Source organism: Apodemus sylvaticus, chromosome 9, assembly GCF_947179515.1.
Source record: "Apodemus sylvaticus chromosome 9, mApoSyl1.1, whole genome shotgun sequence".
NCBI lineage: Eukaryota > Metazoa > Chordata > Mammalia > Rodentia > Muridae > Apodemus > Apodemus sylvaticus.
Window position 1 is genome coordinate 81,685,579 of NC_067480.1, and position 20,441 is coordinate 81,706,019.

Genomic DNA, 20,441 nt, shown 5'->3' on the forward strand with positions numbered 1-20,441 from the left:
TAGGAAGAAAGCACACACTGAAACATTTATTCTGTCCCATGGAGGGAATGACCGCTCTGCTCACACAAAGTTCTGAGCGATGGCCAGCACCTTGGAATACTCCCCTTCCCTCCTGCGAAGGCTGGTCGGGATAGGTATCTTAATTCGAGTCCCCACAGGGTTGCCATTGTCCTCGATGAGGACCACGTTGTTGGAGTCGAACCTTGGGGTCATCCGGGGGCCAGGCATGCGGTGTCCCACGATGAGCGCTCTCTTCTTCTGCCCCCTGATAGCCAGCAGGATCTGGTCGCCCACCTTGCCCACCCCACTCTTGTTGTAGACGTGGATGCATCGGGGAGGCCGATGGTACGGGGTGTTGCCCAGGGCGCTATTGTCCACCACACGGACCCGAGTCATCTTCTGGATTGCACTGAGGCTCCCAGAGGTGCTAATGGGAGAAAATAAGTAAGTCTGTGACTGAGATCTCTCCGGGCCTCTCAGAGGGCAGGAAGGAGCAGGTCAGCTCCACACATACACAGGTACACACTAAGCAGAGTGACCCAGGAACCAAAAGTCAGGGGTTGTGAAGTCTCAACTACCCACTTGCTTAGAATGGTGAGCTTCTAAGACAGTTTGCTGGCAAAGACCTGTAATCCTAGCACTTGGGAGGCTGAGGCAGGAGGATCACAGGCTTGAGGCCAATAATCTGTGTACTCTCTCATAAAACCAAGAGCTTCTATTGGTGTCAAGATTGCAATATTTCTGTGACAGGAAACTTGATGGCACCCTTCAACTCCAGCCTTTGCGTTCTGAAAGTCAAGGAGGGCTAACGTGGCTCCACAGGCCGCCTCACCCCGCCAATCCTGCAGAACCTGCTTCCCCAGATCCTGCTTCCCTGTTCTCAGAGTCTGGGAACCTGGAGACTCTATTCTGAGGGAGCCCTGACACATCATGACAGAAACTAGAAACTGTCAAGATAACAACTTGTTTGCTTCTGAGATGGGTCTCTCTACCTTGCCAAACTCTTGCGACCAAGTGAACCCCTGCCTTAGCCTCCAAACAAGGGGAATGTGAGCGAGGACATCTTGTAGCACCACCACCCTCCAAACCCGTTCCTCTTCAAAAACAGAAGAGCATTAGGTACAGATCCAGTCTTGCCACCGTGGGAGTTCCACCTTCCAATTGTGTGACATTCTCTCTCTCTCTCTCTCTCTCTCTCTCTCTCTCTCTCTCTCTCTCCTGTTTGTTTGTTTGTTTGATTTTTCGAGACAGGGTTTCTCTGTGTAGCCCTGGCTGTCCTGGAACTCACTCTGTAGACCAGGCTGGCCTCAAACTCAGAAATCCACCTGCCTCTGCCTCTCAAATGTTGGGATTAAAGGTGTGCGCCACCAATGCCCAGCTGACATTGGCATCTCTAGCACAATCCAAGGGCATCCCAGTACCTCTTCCCAACATGCCTATCCCCACGGCTTCCGGCTGTGACTCCACCTCCAGGCCACGCCTCTTCTTTGTTTAGCCTTGACTGTACACAGCAAAGCTCTCCTCAATTCCGCGCATAGCAAATTCAGAAGGTCCCTACTGACCTCCTGTGCGCTCTGCAAGCCACTCCAGTCCTGCTGCTTCCGCTGTGGATGGCGTCTCGAACGCCCTAGGGGCTTGGGCAGGCTGCACCCACTTCCCCTCTGGGCACCCTCACGTTTCTCCCCATCGGCTCTACTCTGCACATGCATGTGGACAGGCGCTGGTCCTTTCCCTCCACCACATGGGTCCTAAGGATGGAACTCGGCCAGGTCACCATCACTGCTGAGCCACTTTCCCCGCGCCTATCACATCTTAGAGTTAGCTGATTCACAGCATGTTTCTGGGGCCTACCTTGATTACTCTTCTGCAGGAGAAGCAATTCTCATTCATCTACAGGATGCAGGAAGAAGGAAAATAGGGTCTCACAGGGAGAGCAGTGTGGCTGGGGGTGGGGCTATCTTGGCTCGGTAACGAAGAATGAACCAACAAGGTCGTGCGATGTTGTAATTAAAGGTTAATTTTGCTGGGCCAAGAATGCAATCCTGACAACATGGGAGACTGAGGCAGGAAGATGGTAGGTTCAAAGTCATGTGGGCTCCAGGGTAAGATTAAAGTCATCTTGGGAAACCTGGTGAGATCTTGTCTCAAAATTACAAGTAACACAGATAGCTGATAGCATGTGCCTGTAATCCCAGTGCTCAAGAAGCAGAAGTGGGAAGTGGGTAGCCTGGTCTACATGGAAATGTCTAGGCTTGCTACAGCTATACAGTAAAACTATTCTATAAAGCAAACAAAAACAACAAAAATCAAAATAAAATGTAAGAAGAAAGTTGGAAACCATGGATTTCAGTCCACAGTCGTGAAAAAAAAAAATCATTCTTGAAAAAAGTTTGGGGTCAGCCAGGCGGTGGTGGTGCACGCCTGTAATTGCAGCACTCTGGGAGGCAGAGGCAGGTGGATTTCTGAGTTCGAGGCCAGCCTGGTCTACAGAGTGAGTCGCAGGACAGCCAGGGCTACACAGAGAAACCCTGTCTCAAAAAACCAAATCCAAAAAAAAAAAAAAAAAGTTTGGGGTCAGCAAGATGGTTGAACAGATGAAGGGGCTTGCCACCAAGGGCAAAAACCTTAGGTTAATCTCTGAGAACCACACTGTAGAGAGAACCAACTTCTGCAAGTTGTCCTCTGACTTCCACACGTGTACCAGGACACGTGCATGCGCAAATAGATAGACACACACACACACACACACACACACTCTCACACCATCACCCCACAAAGTGAATTTTTCAAAATATAAGGGGTTTAAAAGCCCTAAGAGTGGCAGGCTCAGAACAGACTCTAAGGAACTGACAGGGACTGAACACAGCTTCCACCACAGCCACTCTTTCCTTCATCTGCCCTAACCTGTCCCCCATGCGGACCCGACAGCTCTCTGAGCTCCCTCTTCCATTCTAGTCACCACGGGATCCAGCCAGAGAGGCAGGTTTACCCAGGATGCTTCTCAAGAACAAGATGTTAAGTATTACCTGAAGCCGCGCTGGCTGACCGTTCTGCTGACATGGGCAAAGGAGCCCCAGAGCCCAGGAAGGACAGCCATGGGATCCCAAGACGGCAAACCTGCAGGATAGGGGACAGAGGCTGTTTTCTCTGGGGACCTGTGTGGGAGAGGGCACTGTAGAACACGTTCATTAGTCACTAAATAAGAATCTTGGTGTTTGAATGATACACGGATGATTAGACAGAACTCCAGCTCCCAATCCTGCTGAGTCACACTCCCGCAGGTCAGCTGTAACAGACCAACACAGAGAAAGGCACGCCCACCATCTCAGCCTCCTCGGGCAGGAGAAAACACAAGGCCATCGGCATACCCAAGTCAGCCACAGCTTCCCAAGAGGGCTGCAGTCGAATGCCATTCCCTTCTTGACACCAGGGTGCCTTCTGAAAGTGTGCCAGTTCAGCACCCAGGAAGAGTGTGGATTGGCCCAACCTGGAGGCACAGGTCTGTAATCCCAACTGTTCTGGGTTGGAGGGTCCACGGTCCACGCGGGCTGGGCTAGAGAGTGAGCCCCTGTATTAAAACCTACCAAACCAGGTATGGCGGCTCAGACCCGAAATCCCAGCTTGTGGAAGGCCTAGGCTGGAGAATGAAAAGTTCAAGACCTGTGAGCTCTATAGTGAGTTCCAGGCCAGCCTAGGCTACACGAGACCCCAACTCAAAGAAATTAATAAAGACAAAACAAAACATGGGGCCGGAGAGATGGCTCAGTGGTTAAGGGCACTAGCTGTTCTTGCAGAGGGCCCTCTGGCCTCCTCGGGCACCAGGCACATATTTAAACACTAGTGTGCACAAAACGAAAATAATGTCTTCAAGGGTTGAGAATACAGCTCAGCGGTAGGTACTTGCGCACGCCCTGGGTTGTCCGTAGCACTGAAGTAGGGGTGAAAATGCTAACGCTCTGAGCAGCTTCCTAAGCGTCAGGTCACGTATCACCCTTCCCCCAAATGCGAATGCCAGGACACCTGTAGAGCCCAAGGTCGGCAAAGTAGGGCCAAGGCCAGCCTTGCCAAGGCACTGACCAAAGTCTATATTTGGGTGAGTCTTCCCCCACAGCATGGAGAAACAGCCACAGACAGGAAACAAAGCTACAGCATCTAGGAGTCAGGAGTCCAGTTCACAGACCTTGGCTCTGTGGCTCCCTAGCACAAGCTTACACACACACACACACACACACACACACACACACACACACACACGTCGGAAGGTCCTGCAGGACACTAACATCACTGCAGCACAATGAGGGATCCCAGCTGTCGGCGGGCCAGCTGCTCCATCCAGGCGCCTGGCTGCAGAGGGCACCGCTGGACAGCCCCGCAGAGCTGCGCCTGCGCCCTGGAGTATTTACACACAGCTTTGCTCAGCAAGGCTTCGAGGCGCCACAGATAAGACTGTTTAGTAAAGGTGGAGGGAGAATTCACCACTCACCTCCACGTGGGAGCATTCCATAGGTGCCAATCACTCGGTGCCTCACCGCAAATCCCATCACCTCAGTGCCCTCCGTGGGACACCCATGAAGTGCCGGGCTAGCCTGAAGCAGACAGCTGCTAACCCAGGGAGCCCACCCGGGCGCTGGATGATGAGCCCAGCTTCCCTGAGATCCTGTGCGAGTCGAATGGCTGTGAGCCCAGGCATGAGCGATGCAGAGGACCTGGCCCCGGCTGCGCGCCCACCCTATACCTCTCTTCTTCTCGAGACTTTTAGTGATCTACAGAGAGCATCACAAGGAGCGCCAGCCTGGGGGCCTCTACACACCCAGGCTTTGAGTTGTTGGATCCCTCTGTTTCCTTGAACCTTTGCTGAGGTGGTCCTATCACGCCTCAATCTAGGCTAAATGCTGTGCACTGTCGTTCCATTTAACTCACAAACACTACTGTGCAGTGCATACCATTACTGACCTCCCCCTCTCTCTCCCTCTCCCTCCCCCCCCTCTCTCTCTCTCTCTCTCTCACACACACACACACACACACACACACACACACATGACCAGAGGATACGTTGACCAAGGTGACACAGGGGTGAGTGACAATTTGAACCACAGTAACCGGCTAGAGTAAACATGGCAGCTGTAAATATTAGTATTTCTCCACAACTCTTAACAAACTCTAGTTCCATCAAAACACCGACATTTTCCAGGTGCGGCACATGCCCTCAATCCCAGCATTTAGGAAGACCAGGCCAGCCTGGTCTACATAACAAGTTCAAGGACAGCCAGGGGACCACAGATAGACCTCAAAAGCCAAAACAAGACTGACATGACGTGTCCACTTTGATCATAGGCACCTCCCTCAGGGCCTGCTGAAGGACCTGAAATGCCAGGTGAGGAGGACTCCTTCCAATCTGACCTATGGTTCAGCTGGGTCCTGCACTGGGACTGCACCCAGTACCTTGACCGTGTCAGGAGAGCACTCAGTGACTTCCCAGCCCCCATCTAAGATCTAAAGACAATCTGCGCTGTAGGGAGCAGAAAGGCTCATGCTCGGTGTATAACTAAATGAGGTTCAACCCACCGCGTCTCTGATGGGCGGCCAGACTGTGCCTCAAACCCCAACCAAGCTGTGCCCTCCGATGCCAGCTGGCCCTCAGGCTCACTCCCAGAGGAAAGGGACTCCCTAGCTATTCAAGATGATTTGAACACAGCCCACACTGTTGATCCTGGGGTCACAGGAACCTCACCTCTGCATTGGGCTCTTAGACTCCTTGCTGCTTACTTCCTCATACTCAAAAACTTAGGACATCTCGAATGGTCAAGGTACTGGGAAGGCAGGAACTTGGTGCCCTACCCTTGAGCACAGGGGCCATTCCTACAGAGAAGACTTTTAGTGTGTGACAGGGTTTCTCTACGAAGCCTCGGCTGGCCTAGACCTCACAGATCACCTGTCTCTGCCTCCGGGCACTGGGGTTTCAAGGTGCAAGGCACCACTACTCAGCTTCAACTTTCCTATGAGAAAGCCCATGATAACTTTCAGTTTCTAAGGTATCTGGTACTGACTGTGACCTCTGACCTCAACCTCAGTAGACTCAGCAGTAAAAAGACAGCAGTGTGCTCTGTCTGCTGTGGCCTGAAGGCACAGTCAGACTCACACCTGCTTCTCCCACACTGGGAGATCTGGGTCCCGAGAAACAGCAGGAGAGCAATAAGTTAGATGCCCACACGCACACTGATGAGACACAGGGACTTCACAGGCACCAACCCCTCTAAGGGTCTCTTGGTGCCAATGGAAGTGTGTCCCGACTTGGGGTGAACACTGCCATCACCAAATTACCGCTTCAGATGGGGAGGGGTGTGCTATGGGATAGCAAGGGACTTCAAAGAAACTCTTACCAGGCCTCTGTGTTAGGTGCTAGCAGTCAGGCTCTGGGGCTTAGAAGACCCTGGCACACAGAGTGCTGTCTCTTTCTAAGCCCTGTTTGCCCTCGGTATTTCCTATGACACTCATTTAGACAGAGCTAGGTTACTGGGAAGATTCCAGTGCCAGAGGTGGCCTTTCATGAGACTTCCTGGTCAACTCAGAGCATTATCTTCCCATTTCAGAGTGTGAATCACAACCTTTCCTTCAAAGGGCAGGACAGAGGTGATCTAATCCACGAGAAGCGTGCCCCTCTCCCACCTTGGTTAAACTCCATCATGCTGCAGAGGCAGAGAGAGCAGGGGTTTCCAAGGGTGAGGTGTGCACTAGGCTCGTCCGTACCCGTCCCACTGGGTGCATGCTCCTCTGGCCCGGAGACCACTACCTGCCCTGCTTAGGGTGGAGAGCAGCTATTTGACTCATGGCTACAGCTAAGGGACTGCCAAAAAGAGCCCAGAGTTCCCTTTATATGTTTCTTTCTTTTTTTGTTGTTTCAAGACAAGGTTTCTCTGTGTAGCGCTGGCTGTCCTAGAACTCGCTCTGTAGACCTGCCTGGCCTTGAACTCAGAGACCCACGCGCCTCTGCCTCCTGAGTGCTGATATTAAAGGTGTGCACCAGCATGCCTGGCTTGACTTTTTCATGCATCCAGGCTTCTGATGTCTTAGAGCAGTAGTTTTCAACCTTTGGGTCATGACCTCTCTGGGGGCAAACAGTTTTTTCATAGGGGTTGCCTAAGACCATTGGAAAACACAGATGTTTACATTACAATTCATAACAGTAGCAAAACTGCAGTAATGAAGTAGCAATGAGAATAATTTTATGGTTGGGGGTCACCACAACATGAGGATAGTAAGGAGTCACAGCATTAGGAAAGTTGAGAACCACTGCTCTAGAGGGCTTATTTTCAGTTAGTTTTCTTTTTTGTTAGGCCCGGTGGATTTCTGCTACTTTTCATACATAGAACAATCTGGGAGGCGCTTACGCTTGGTATACTGTGTGTGTGTGGGGGGGGGGGGGGAAGCACCGCTACTTGAGGATATTCATTTATTATCATGTATGTGTGTGTTGTATAGAGGGCAACCGTGGAGTCAGATCTCTCCTTCCACATTTACTGGTTCTGGGGAGCAGACTCAGGTTCCACACTTGTGCATAAGAATGTTGCAGCCTGGCTGAGCCATCTTTTGCAGGTATTACTTGGGTGTTGAATTTCAATTACAAAGTAACCAGCGAAGTGTCTCGCTATACAATTCAGGTATAATGAGCATCAGAGACCTATACATTGTTTCCCAGCCAGGCCTGCCCACTCTGGAGCAAAGAAGCCGAGGAGAGTCACCTTCAGCCTGGGAATTCTAAACCACCTTTTTACAGAGCGAGGCCCTGTCTCCAAAATCAAACAAATAAATCTTGTTAGGCAAGAAAAAGCAAAGGCCTGGCCACTTTGAAGACCACCATCCTCCCATGGGAACCCTTCCCTTCATTTCGGCTCAACAAAGACTCCTATCTGTGGCTTACACACTTGTTACTGTTTCCCTACTGGCTCACTCTCTTTCTCGTTCAGGAGTTTATTTTGTGTATATAGTTTAATCTCTTACAAGTCTAATATGTTGCAATTTTCAAAGTATCCTAGCCAGAGCACTGTCTTTGATGGTTTCATTCCTTTGGATCCATTGGAAACAGAAAAACAAACCAGAGCAGGCACCTGCCTGCAGGGGGCTGACCCAGCCGGGACTTGCATCATTCTGCAGGTGGAGGGATGAAATCAGAAATGGTACCATTGCTTGCCACTCCACCCAGGTGACAAGGCGACCAAGCCCAGACCAGAGCTCAAACTTGTTCCTACCCCAGTATAGTCTGTAGGGCCGGGGTAAGGTTCAAATGCAGTCCTACCCACTAAAAACTTCACCGAAACCAAATAAATACAAGTTCAAAGCAGCTCGGGCTACGTGAGACTGTGTCAAACAGTAAAGAGCAAAAACAGCAAACCAGCCAAGGCCAGGCATGGTGGGCCATCCCATAATAACAGCATTTGGGAGGCAGAGGCAAGTGGCTCTCTGTGAGTTCAAGACTAGCCTGGTCTACATATTGAATTCCAGGTCAGCATAGTAAGATCCCGTCAATAATAATATACCACACCCAGCACAGCCCGAGGCAGAGCAGAGACCGATTTGACTCACCTGCCCAGGTGTGAGCCTTCCCAGCGTCACTCACTACCAAGGAGCAGAGCTCCCTTTAAGGACATGAAGATCAACTTCTACGACAGCTGACACTGAGCTTTTCTCCACTTGGTCTACAGCTTTTATCTTATGTTTAACTTGCTATAGGACTGAACTACAGCAGTAGCAAGGAACCAGGAATAAGAAGTCAGGTAGCAAAGCAGAACAGCAAGGTCAGAACCAAAGAGGAAATGCTACTGGCAGGACCCATCTCTCAGCGCAAACCTCTCCTCTCTGAGAAGTCTGTGGCCTTTAAATCACTTCCCCAGGTCTCAGTGAATCGTGGACAAACAGGGGTCATTGAGAAGAGTAAAACTGCTTAGCTTCGTTTAGGGGAGAGACCATGCCGGCCGGGGAATCCTTCTGGTTTACAGAGTAAAACAGCTAGTTTCCCCGTGCTCGGGGCAGGAAGAGTGGTCTCACTCCTCCATCACAAGGCTCTCCCTCCTCCCTAGAAAATCACATAGTCCTCCAACCCTTCTCAGCTTAGAGGAGACACAGGAAGTACTTCCTGACCTTCCAAAGACATACATGATTTTTAAGAGTATTTTGATGGGAGACCTCCTACCCTATTTCTCTACTCACACCTCCTCTGGGCCCACACATTTTGTGACCCAGAACAACACTGTGAGCCCTGAATCTCAGTCCTTTCTTGAACACTGACTATAACTGTTAACATACCCATAAAATTATAGCGTATATAAACCTTCAACCTCTAAAATGGAAGACTGGAGTGGGGTGCGGTGGTACACACATTTAATCCAGGCACTTTGGAGGCAGAGGCAGAAGGATCATGAGTCCCACATAAACAGACAAACCAATAAATACAGGCTGAACTGTACTGTGGCTTCTTGAGGCCTTCCTGAGCTCCCATAAAACCAAGTAACCTAAGTGATAGGAAAATACATTCGGGCAGATCCACATGCGACAGTGGACATCACTGTCCACACAGAGGAACAGATCACGACAATCTTTAAAGGACTTTTGCATTAATCCCAGCACTTGGGAGGCAGAGGCAGGTGGATCTCTGAGTTTTGAGGCCAACCTGGTCTACAGAATGAGTTCCAGAATAGCCAGGGCTACACAGAGAAATCTTGTTTCAAAAATACAAAAAAAAAAAAAAAAAAAAAGAACAACAAAACAAAACACATAGAAAAAAATATTTTTTAATGAAAAAGGATCTGTTATGTAACAGGTTATCCATTTTACCAGAAGGGGTTCTCGGAAGTGTCTTCCTTGTGGGATTTTTTTTACATAATTGTATCGATTTGGGTGTGTATTTGTGGAAAACTAGCATGACCCACTCTCTGGAACAATAAAATTCACTTTAAAGCCAAATGGCACTGGTAATAGGTATCTAGAAGACGGAAGTGGCAGGCCTAGTAACCTGGTTCTGGGATTTCCAGAGATCACTGGAAGATGTTTCTGAAATTATACTATTTTAAAAGAAACAATAAAGTGGGAGTCTGAGCCTCTGGGTTCCTGAGTCCGTTTCTCAAGTGTGCCACCACAGGTGTGCCACCACTACCACCCAGCCCCATCAAAACCTGTTTACTCCATACAGCTCCTCAGAACCCAGACCTACAGTCTCCTGCCACTCATCCATCTTCTTTCCCTGACCACCAACGAAATCCTCAAGGTTGGGGAATTTGTATGTTTGGTTTGGTTTGTTGAGACATGATGTCAGGCAATCTCTAAATGGCCTTGAACACCTACCTACATCTGGGATTACAGGCAAGCCCCACTGATAGCCAATTCCAATGTGCTTATTACTAGTATTACCAACTGCATCTTCAGGGGGTTCAAACTGACTGAAAACTCAAGCCGAGGAAAGCAAGAGGATACAAGAGATCAATACTTTCCCAAACTTTTCTATAACACACAGAAACAGTATAAGAGACCTCGTACACTCCCATGCCCTTGTGTCCAAGACAGAACACAGACTGTAAGCGCAACATACACACACACACACATGATGGCCATGATGTACTAAACCGACTCCCAAGCCACTCATGAGAGTGTCTGAAAGACACTTCAACAGAACAAATCATAGAGCGGCAAACCTCCAGCTACAAAAGGAGCAGCTGAATATCCACATACAGCAGACAGACTGGCCGGGATGGTAGCGTCCAGTCCCGATGCCAAGACCCTTCCTGGCTGCCACTATTTCCCAAGTAATCTAGGGTGATTCTGTCTCAGCTCTTGCGACCGCTACAAAGTTTCTTAACGTCTCAGCTTGCAAAGCTCTCTGAGTACCGTGGAAACAGTATTTCCTCTGTCCCCTTTAGGACCTCGAAATTTAACAGGTGGTGTTTGTCCTGTTTTTGTGCTCATGATGTATGGTGACATACAGAAAAGGGGCGTTCCGCCTCTCCATCTCGCCAGTCTTACCCCCAACCCCCGCTAGGTGAGTTCTTTGGTGAACTGAGAAAACAGGGAATTCCCTGGGCCAAAGGAGTCAGTCATTCAACCTGACAGGAGCGAAAGCAATGACTCCCTCTTTACACCACAGAAGCTTCTAGCAAACTCGTCTACAGACCCAGGAGGAGAGAGAAGATAAAACTGCAGGAGACGCGTCAGAGCAACAGGCCTAAACCACTTAACCCAGGCTAAGCCGCAGCCCTCATCCCCGGAGGCTCTACATCCCGAACCTGGAGAAGCAGGTGAGCACATCGGGAACGCGTGGAAGGCGCGGACCCCATAGCCCTTGGCAAAGAGAATGCAAGAGGGTCTGAGGCCTCGCGAAGGGTGAGAGCCCTTCGCACTTGACACTGGGTTTCCAATATGGCCTGTCCTCACTCCTCCCAGACAGCGCCTCCCCTATGCAGAGAAGAAACCTGGAGAAGTAGCGCGAGTGGAGCGAGGTGCCCCCTGAACCCCCATCGTACCGCGTTGACAGCCTGGGAATCTCCCGCCACGGACCCCGCTCGCAAGGCCCCGCCCCGCACGCTGCGCTTGCGCGCCAGTGGCGCTCCGTGAGTGCGCGCGCACTTTCTACGTGTGCGGCGTGGAGGCGGGTCCTGCGGGAGTCCCGCCCTCAGCCCCCCCTCCCTCCTTCTGTTCCCCCTCCCCCACGCGCTGCCGCGGCCGCCGCAGGAGCCCAGAGCTCTAGCCGCCCGGCGACTCCCCCTCCCCCTCCCCAGCCCCGCCCCGCCCGGAGCCGGGGCTCCCGAGTCGGAGCCGAGTCTGCGCCTAGGGGTGAGTACGCGGACCCCTCCCCAGCACCCCTTACTTGGCTCATAGGATCTCACCACCACCCCAAAGGAAGGAAAAAAAAAGCACCTGGACTCAGCTGCGCGTCCCCTCCCTTCCACCTCCTGCGGGACCCAGAGGTGCCCGGGCCCCACGGGACCCAATGGAGGCACGCTTTGTCCCCAAACCCGCACCGTCCCCGGCCAGATGTGAGTCCTCCCACCCCTGTCGGGGCTCCAGATGTGCGCCGTCCTCTGCCTCCGCCCCGCCGGAATCTCCCAAGGGGTGGGACCCCTCTGTCCCGGCCCTCGAGTGCCACTCTAGTTCCACCTGCTCCGTCCAGGTGCGCGGCCCTCCTCGGGTCCCCGCTGCTCCCCAGCCGCTGGCGCCGCTGAAGGGAACCACCCGCCTCCGCCCCCGAGTTTTGCATTCTAGGGTCGCCAAGTCCGATGCCCTCGGTCTCATTTTTATTCTTTCTCTTGTTGCTGGGGACGAAGCTGGCCTCAAACAAGGGGTCCAGGCTTGGGCAAAGGGCAGGACTCGAGGGTGCTAGCACCAGACGGGTGGCTGCCCCAGCCCTGGTGGGGACTGATCTGTCGGCTGGAGAGGGCGGCCGGCCCGGAGAGCATGTCCTCTCCTGCGCCCCACACAGAGCAGTTCATTCATGAGCCGCCCGGGCCTGCGTTGGAGGGTGCGGTGGGGAGAAGATTCAGACGCGAATCCAGAGTAGGCAAAGGCCCTATTGAGGGGGAGGGGGCGCGCTTTGTCCCTCCCGACTGTCTTGACCGCCTGGTGCGGACTGTCCCAAAGCTTGTCGTTGTATTGCTCAGAAAAAACAAGGATGCCCGGGGAAGTGGGGAAGAGAGGTCAGAGGGGCTGGCTGCCCTTGGAGCCTTATGCTGCCACCCACCCGCCTTGGTCCCCTGGTCGGAAGTCTGGCGGCCGGTTGCTCAGAGGGGCTTGGGGCTCTGCTCCCTACCCAGAACCACTCCCTGACCCTGAACCTCCTCCCGGTCTACGGTAGTCCGGGGTGAATGAGATTGTACCCAACACCTCCTGAACAGGGGCCCACAGTCCTCTGCCTTCCAGATACATGAGAGGAGGGGAAGGGGAGTGGCTGCTGGGCCCAGGTGGTGGGTGTGCTGGCAACACCTTTGTCCTCCGGGATACCAGAGGGTCCACGTCCTGGCATGTACCGGGCAGCACATGCTGGGGCCTGCTGTTGAAGTCTTGGCCAGTGAGTGAGCGAGTAGGTGGGTGGGGATGTTTTGAGGCAGAAGATGGGTGATAAGTAGCTAAGAACCCCTTTTTGGCATCGGTACAAATTTCTTCCAAGTACAGCAGAGAAACAGAAAACCGGGTTCAAATCCCAGATCTGCTGTTCTTTGAGCTCTGCGACCTTGGCAAGTTACTTAACCCATCTGAACCTCAGTTTCTATCTAAAAGTGTGATTAGTTACTACCACCTCCTTCCGAGGTGCATCTTTGGGATCCAATAGCTTAATGCAGGTAAATAGCCTGGCACTCTGCCTGACAGTTGATCGATTATAATGGGTTCACATCTCTGAACTTCCTGACCTATCAGTCTCCTCTGGAGTCCTACCCCACCTACGGTGGGTGGGTGGGGGCATTCTGAGACTTGGTGACAGAGTCCTAATATAGAGGAAGTGCCCTCTATCCCCCAGCTCCCACTGAGGAGTTCTATTCTATTCCTATCATGAAATTATATATTTTATTTGGGTCTTAACCAGCCTACCTCCACTAAAGCAACCTCTTGGAGTCTGTATCTTATTAATAACAGCTGTTTTTTGTGTTTCTTTTGTTTGAGATGGGTTGTCATTTATCCCAGGCTGGCCTTGAACTCCTAATCCTCCTGACTCCATCTTCCAGGTGCATGCTGGCCTTCAACAGCTGGTCCTTTTTTGTGGTGGTTTTGGTTTGTTTGCTTGCTTGTTTTAAGAGCTGTGAACTAGAGTTTTTGGTGGCTTGTGTTGTTTTGTTTTGAATTTTAATTAATCTTTCAAGCAGCCACAGGGCTGAGTTGTTGTCTCTGTTTTATAGGTGAAGGACCTGAGCTGGTTAAGTACCCTTTCCAGAATAAAAGCCAAGTGCTTCATTTTAGAACTCTCAGTCAGTCCTCTTCCCCTGCCTCAGAACTTGAACCAACAAACCCCACACGTGGCTGAGTCAAGCTTGGACAAAAGGCAAACCTGTAGATTTAGGGCATGGCACTCTTCAGAGCTGGTGCTCACAGCCCTCAGAGCCCTGCTAGTGAACTCTCCTGTTGGCAGGAGCAGCGAAATATCTGGGCCCATCTCTGGATCTATCACAGACTGCTGTGTGGCCTTCCCCAAGTTAATTGCCTTCTCTGTGCCTCAGTGACCTGTTGGGTTTGTGAGGGGTGGCAAATAGTAACATTTACAAAGTGCTTAGTGAAGTGATGCTGGGGACAGGATAAAAAGTGATGCCGGGGACAGGCCAGGTGTGGCAGAGCATGCTTGTATGTTGACTTGGAGCCAAGCCGAGGCTATATAGCTGGATTCTGAAGAGATGGGGAGGCAGCCACCTATGGCTACAATGGCTACACCTTTGCCTTTCTCTGAGGTCCACCAAAGCCAAGCAAAGCTGTAGGTATTTGTTACAGATTGGAAGACTGAGGTCCAGATGGCATACAAAGAGTTAATTTCTTATTCACTGGCTTTGTAAGAAGCCTATACTCTACAAAGAAAACAAACAAACAAAAAATAACATCTAACAGTTTTTATTAGTGAAATGACAACCTTGATTTGGTTACGCTATAATCCCCACCTCTATACAGTTCCAACTTCAGTATCCAACTAGAGAAATGAGCTCGTAGCTGGCTGGGTATGTTTGGATTGGGAGAACCTTCGCCTGCTATTCCTGTCTATCCCCAAGTATGCTGCCCTCTGCTCGGCTGCCCAGTGCTAGGCTGGCTTTGAAAGCAGTTGCCCCGAATGACACACAGCCCGGCAACCCCCAGTCAGCCTGACAACCAGCAAAGCCACCACCAGCCCAGCTCCACCTCTTACCTGCCCCGTGACCTCGCCTGGCTCCACTCCCTCCTCTGGTCCCTATTTCCTCCCTGTGGATGGGTGATCTGGGTGTGTCTTGCTTGCTGTGTGTGCAGGGGAGGATCTGTGTCGTTCAATCCTGGGGAACTCTCACCTACAGAGGATCAGAGCCACATCTTGTAGAAGCTCCCAGAGTGTCCCATCTTCCTTCAGAGTAGGAAAGGCGGACAGGAGGATGTCATTAAAAGAGTTTGGACAAGGGGTGGGAACAGTCACTGAAGTTCCTGGAGTTCAGAAAAGTTAGGACTAGAGAGGCAACATGGTTGGCAACGTGCTTGCTCAGATCGCCTGAAGCCCTAGGTTGGATTTCCAGCACTTGGGAAGGAGAGACAGGAATTTAAGATCATCCAGAGCTTCATAACAAGAGTAAAGCCAGTCTGCAGTACATGAGACCTTGTCTCAAAGAAAAAAAAAGGGGGTGTAGGGGGGAGACTACTCTGAGCCTCCCTCTCCAAAATACCTACACCCACCTTTAACCTGTGCTGGAGCCTCAGCATCCATGTATCTTAATTTATACACCGAGATATACTCACAGACAGACAGACAGACAGACGGATGGACGGACAGGGCCACACATACACCTCCATTCAGAGGCCACAAGTCCCTTTATTTCTGCACACTATCATTTGGTTATCTAGCATCTTATGCAGACAGACACACACATATGACCACATTTACACATCTGAACATATGTCTGCCTGGACTGCTCTTGTATTCCCTGGCCCAAGAACAAATAGTAAGCATTTTATTTACGAAACTTCCATATATGCAGAGGATTGTAAGTCAGAGATCAGCTTAGGCTACATAAAGAGACCTTGGTGAAAGGCGGTGAAAGGCCGCCACTGTAGATACATTTTTACCTCTCTCAGAGAGCCATGCTGCTGTTTCTTTGTTGCAGATTGGAAGAGTGAGGCCAGGCTGCACCTGTTCTAGGCCTGTCAGCAAAGCGCTGCTGTGTTCTGAGAAAGGTCCCGGCTTAGGTAGAAGTTGACTTAGGTTTGAATTCCAGCTTCTATCATTTTTTTGACCGTGAGACCTGTGGGAAAGTAGACTTTGTAGGAAAGTACTTAACCTTTCTGAACCCTGTACTCACATCTTCAGATGACAGGATGTTTGAGGATTAAATGCAGTCACGTAAGTTATTCTTTTATTTTAAAAGATTTGGTATTTATGCATGAGGAGTGTTTCGCCTCTATGTGTCTGTGTACCATGTGGGTGCAATACCAGCAAAGGCCAGAAGAGGGCGTCAGATCTGGAGCTGGAGTTCACAGTTGTTAGCGGCCATGTGGGCACTGGTGATTAAATCCTTGTTGTCTTTAAGTGAAGCCAGTGCTGTTATCTGCTGAGCTGCCGCTTGAGCCCCTTATATTGTTATTCTTAAAACAATGGACACTAGATAACTAGTACTTGCTACAGTGATTAAACTCACTGTGTTTTTAAAGGCAGCTTAAACACATGATTTAAACTCATGTGTTTTTAAAGGCAGCTTTGGGCCAGAAAAAGGAGCCTGTATGCAGGGAGTTATTCTCTGCTCTGTCTTGAACCAGTCTTGGCAAAAAGCTTTGGACCAGGAGGAATACACAAACAATGCCCACGCCCTCCTTGAGAGCTCCTGGCTCCTGCCCTGTGTGGTTGGATGCTTGAATGGGAAGAGGGGACCCTAGGGCCCCAGAGGTGCTAGGTCACCCTAGGGGACTGAGGGACAGACAGTTGCTTCCAACTTGCTAGTCACCTCTTCTAGATTTGTTGTTCTCTCTTTGTCTGGTTGACTTTCTTCCCTAGGGACCCTCCCCCAGGCAAACCGCCCATGTTGTCAGCAGAAGGGGCCCCCAGGGGCCCCTGAGTAGGGCGGGGTGAGCTGTGCTGCAGGGAGCTGTCTCTGCTGCAGCTACACTTCTTCAGCCTGGGAACCTCCCCAGGGCCCTGCGCAGCTTTGTCCCCAAGCACTTCCAGAGCCCAGGGCTCCAACTGGTTTCCCCTTCCCTCCTCTCCTGCCCTTCATCCACTCAGGGCACAAAAGCTGTGGCAGGGCACCAGGCAGGCACTGGGCAAGACAGTAGTACAGTGGTTGCTGGGGGCCTTTAGAGGCCTCGCCCACTCTTCCCTCTCTTTTGCCAATGGAAAAGCTGGCGGGAGGGCACAGCATTCCCAGCCTGCTCTACTCCGTAGACAGAAGCACAGCATTCTGGGAGTTGTAGTCCTTACACCCCTCTGTTTTCCCCCTGTACAGCTAGTTGGAGAGAAGGGAGGAAAACTGGGTTGGAAATGTGGTGGGGACGAGCAGGTATGGCAGAGGCCAGCGTGGTGACACAGACCCTGACATTTGGCTCCTTTACCTGCCTTCCAGCCCAGTGCTCTGCTCCGAGAACACAGGAACAGCTCTCATGCTGAACATCTGTTTAGAAGGTGGTTATGTGGAGGAGGTTAACAGAATTAAAAACTCTAAGCTCATTTGATTGTTCTGGTTCTCTTTTCGTATTTTTTGCTTGAACTTAGCCAAAAGGCAGAGAAGTCCCCCTACCTACTTTAATTCTTCATTCATGTATTATAGTGACAGATTGAATTTAGGGCTTCTGAGAAGATCAGAATGTTGGCTCTGGGCTCTTATTCTCTGGCATAGAAACAGGCCTCTACCCATCATTTTAAAATTTATTTCCGCTGGGCGGTGGTGGCCCATGCCTTTAATCCCAGCACTTGGGAGGCAGAGGCAGGCGGATTTCTGAGTTTGAGGCCAGCCTGGTCTACAGAGTGAGTTCCAGGACAGCCAGAGCTACACAGAGAAACCCTGTCTCGAAAAGAACAAAAAACAAAGAAACAAAAACATTATTTCCATTGCTTTATATATATATGGTTGTTTTGTCTGCATATGTACATACATGTGTACACCACATGCATGCCTGGCGCCTCCAAGATCAGAAGAGCACATCGTATCCCCTGGACCTGAAATTAGGATGGCTGTGAGCCTCCATGTGGGTGCTAGGAACCCAATCCAAGCCCCCTGGAAGAGTAGCAAAGCCCTTAACCGCTGAGTCATCTTTCCAGTGTTCACCCCTCCTCATTTCTCTTCTAAGAGAAATTCTCATACGTTGGGGGGTGGTGCTGGGATTGGGATCTAGGATGGGGTGTGCTGCCCTAACCTAGTATAGAGTTATAGCCAGGGGGCCATGACGTAAATCCGTGTGATACACTCGTATCTTCTCACCAGCAGTTTCCACCCACTGAGGCTGTTGGTCAGCCTTCCCTGTCCCCACCTGCTAGGCCAGGGCAGGAAGGGGACAGACCCAGCTGACTGACCTGCCCTCTGCCCAGGAGGACCATGCGGCAGTAGCAGCCATGCTGCCGTTCCTGCTGGCCACCCTGGGCACCACAGCCCTCAACAGCAGCAACCCGAAGGACTACTGCTACAGCGCCCGGATCCGCAGCACGGTCCTACAGGGCCTGCCCTTTGGGGGCGTCCCCACTGTGCTGGCCCTGGACTTCATGTGCTTCCTCGTGAGTGACCTCATACTGTCCCCCACCCTTGACACCTGGGCCCAGGACATCCCCGGCAAATATCCCCCACTGCGGACCCGTGTCCACCTTCCCAGACCCAACCAAAAAAGAGGGATTGCCGCTTCCCAACTCTGGTCCGTTCATCCAGGCCAGGGTCCTTCTCTTAAGTTAGGGTTGTCACCCCTGGCTGTAGACGACTGTCCCACTCTCCTCCCCTTTTACCCTCAGGCTTTGCTGTTCTTGTTCTCCATCCTCCGGAAGGTGGCCTGGGACTACGGGCGGCTGGCCTTGGTGACAGATGCAGACAGGTAAGAGCCCAGGCCTGTCTCCCTCCGCTCTGCACACAAACATCATGTTCCGCGTTGCCTTTGGGGAATCGCCAGCCTTCTTCTGTTCCCTCTGTTGGGGGACAGAGAGGGACTAGTAGACCCCAGGCCAACCTAGGATGGTGTGAGGACCTTTAGTTGGGCCTCTGTCCCCCGGGTCCCCAGGACTCCCATCTGCCGCAGTTAACCCTTTCTGTTCTCTGTTCCCCAGGCTTCGACGGCAGGAGAGGGAACGAGTGGAACAGGAATAGTATGTGGGGCGCCAGCCCCTTATCCACACTAAACTTCCTTTCCTTTTTCTTCTTTTTCACTCTTCTCTTCTCTTCCTGCCAGTTGCTGGTTTTCTCTTTGGCAGTTTTCTCCTCTGCAGGCTCATGTTTCAGATTAACGCAGGCGGTGTGCTTCGCAGAGCAGGGGGCTCCTCAACTTGTCTCTGCCCATCCCGGTTCAGTTCCTCCTCTTAGGCTCCCTGCCTAAGAAAATCCCCTCTGTGTAAACCCCGGCATTCTTGGCCTTCACTGGCAGGGGCGAGGGACCGTCCTCTGGGAAGTCCCTAGCCAATCCCCGCACATTGATGCAGAGACAAGATCAGGTGTCACCAACAGCTTCCCATCCCCTAACAGCTAGTTCTTCATATTTCAGGGTTCCTTGCTCCGTCTGGAGGCCGGGGCTGGGCCTTGCCCAAGGAGCCTCCTGCCCCCCATTTGTGGCCTTTTTGACTCCTGTGGTCTCTGTCTATAGGACTGGAATTGGAGCTGTGGCAGCTAATGACTCGGGAAACGGGAAGGGAGGGTCCTGCTCAAGAGACATCTTCCAGTCTTGCCACCCCCATGGGTTCTTCTGGTCCCTGCTTCCCTTCCCTTTTGCTTTTGGGGTAAAACTGTTTCTGTTGACCACCTCCCACTCCCCCTGCTGGTCACCTTTGGAACTGCAGGGAGCTCTACCGTTCTTGCTTTGGCCTGCCTCTATTCTGGGCAGTGATGAAGATACCCTCTCAACTAAGGCCCACTTACCAGTGATCCCTAAAGTAGGCGTGTTCGATGGAGGCGTGGGTAGGGGGCAGTCACTCTTGCTTCAGCTTCTGCGCTTTCTGTGCCTTCTTTAGTCCCTCTGGGTGCTCATAGCTGGTCCTCTGAGGCCCACCCTCCCCTCTCACCTTCCTCTGCTCTGTCTCTCCACCCCCAGTGTGGCATCAGCTATGCATGGGGACAGTCATGACCGGTATGAGCGTCTCACCTCCGTCTCCAGCTCTGTCGACTTTGACCAAAGGGACAATGTGAGTGTCCTCCCGATTTCCTTGGGTACACTGCTATAAGGCCAGGCCAGGGACTTTAGTGCGGACATCTCAGCAGAGGGCGTAGCATGCTAAGGTTCAGGGGACACCAGCAGGCCCAGAGCCTCTAACATTTGTCAGTTCCAAACTTGGTCCGAAACAGTAGAGTTTGACGTCCACCTCCACTATTGATTTAAATTCCTTTTGTCTTTGGATGTGGTTTTAGAAACTATAATAAGCCTTGAGGGTCTATGCAGTAAGATTTAGACACCACCGTGTTACATAGAGCTTGCAGGCTGCTGTCCGTGCATATAGGGACCTGCCATCTTGCTAGGGGTTAATGCTGACTGAGCGGCCCCTTCAGACCTGACGGGCCATAGCAATCCCCAGACTTCTTTCCATCAGATCAAGTGCACAGCAGTTTCCTGCCTGGTTCCAGGCAGAATGC

General features: G+C 51.6%; 2 protein-coding genes across 5 annotated transcripts in view; one reads left to right on the plus strand and one right to left on the minus strand.

The window, feature by feature from the left end:
* On the minus strand, positions 1–12,009 carry Mrpl14 (mitochondrial ribosomal protein L14). 4 transcript variants are annotated; one of them, XM_052192145.1, is made up of 3 exons: positions 11,902–12,009; positions 3,027–3,117; positions 1–427 (listed from the first exon to the last, which is right to left on the minus strand). In XM_052192145.1, exons 2-3 carry the CDS (start codon positions 3,095–3,097, stop codon positions 61–63), a joined length of 438 nt encoding a protein of 145 aa, XP_052048105.1. In that variant the 5' UTR covers positions 3,098–3,117; positions 11,902–12,009; the 3' UTR covers positions 1–60. The 4 variants fall into 4 exon arrangements, with proteins under 4 accessions (XP_052048105.1, XP_052048103.1, XP_052048106.1 ...); XM_052192143.1 differs by lacking the exon at positions 11,902–12,009 and adding an exon at positions 11,508–11,577; XM_052192146.1 differs by lacking the exon at positions 11,902–12,009 and adding an exon at positions 11,508–11,573 and having other exon boundaries at positions 3,027–3,172.
* Positions 11,673–20,441, plus strand: part of Tmem63b (transmembrane protein 63B) — a 26,804-nt gene continuing 18,035 nt past the window's right edge. Inside the window, exons 1-5 of the mRNA XM_052192140.1 lie at positions 11,673–11,817; positions 18,212–18,394; positions 18,623–18,702; positions 18,932–18,970; positions 19,906–19,996. Of these exons, the coding sequence (XP_052048100.1) occupies positions 18,236–18,394; positions 18,623–18,702; positions 18,932–18,970; positions 19,906–19,996 (369 nt within the window). The 5' untranslated portion in view covers positions 11,673–11,817; positions 18,212–18,235. The remainder of the gene's footprint in view (positions 11,818–18,211; positions 18,395–18,622; positions 18,703–18,931; positions 18,971–19,905; positions 19,997–20,441) is intronic.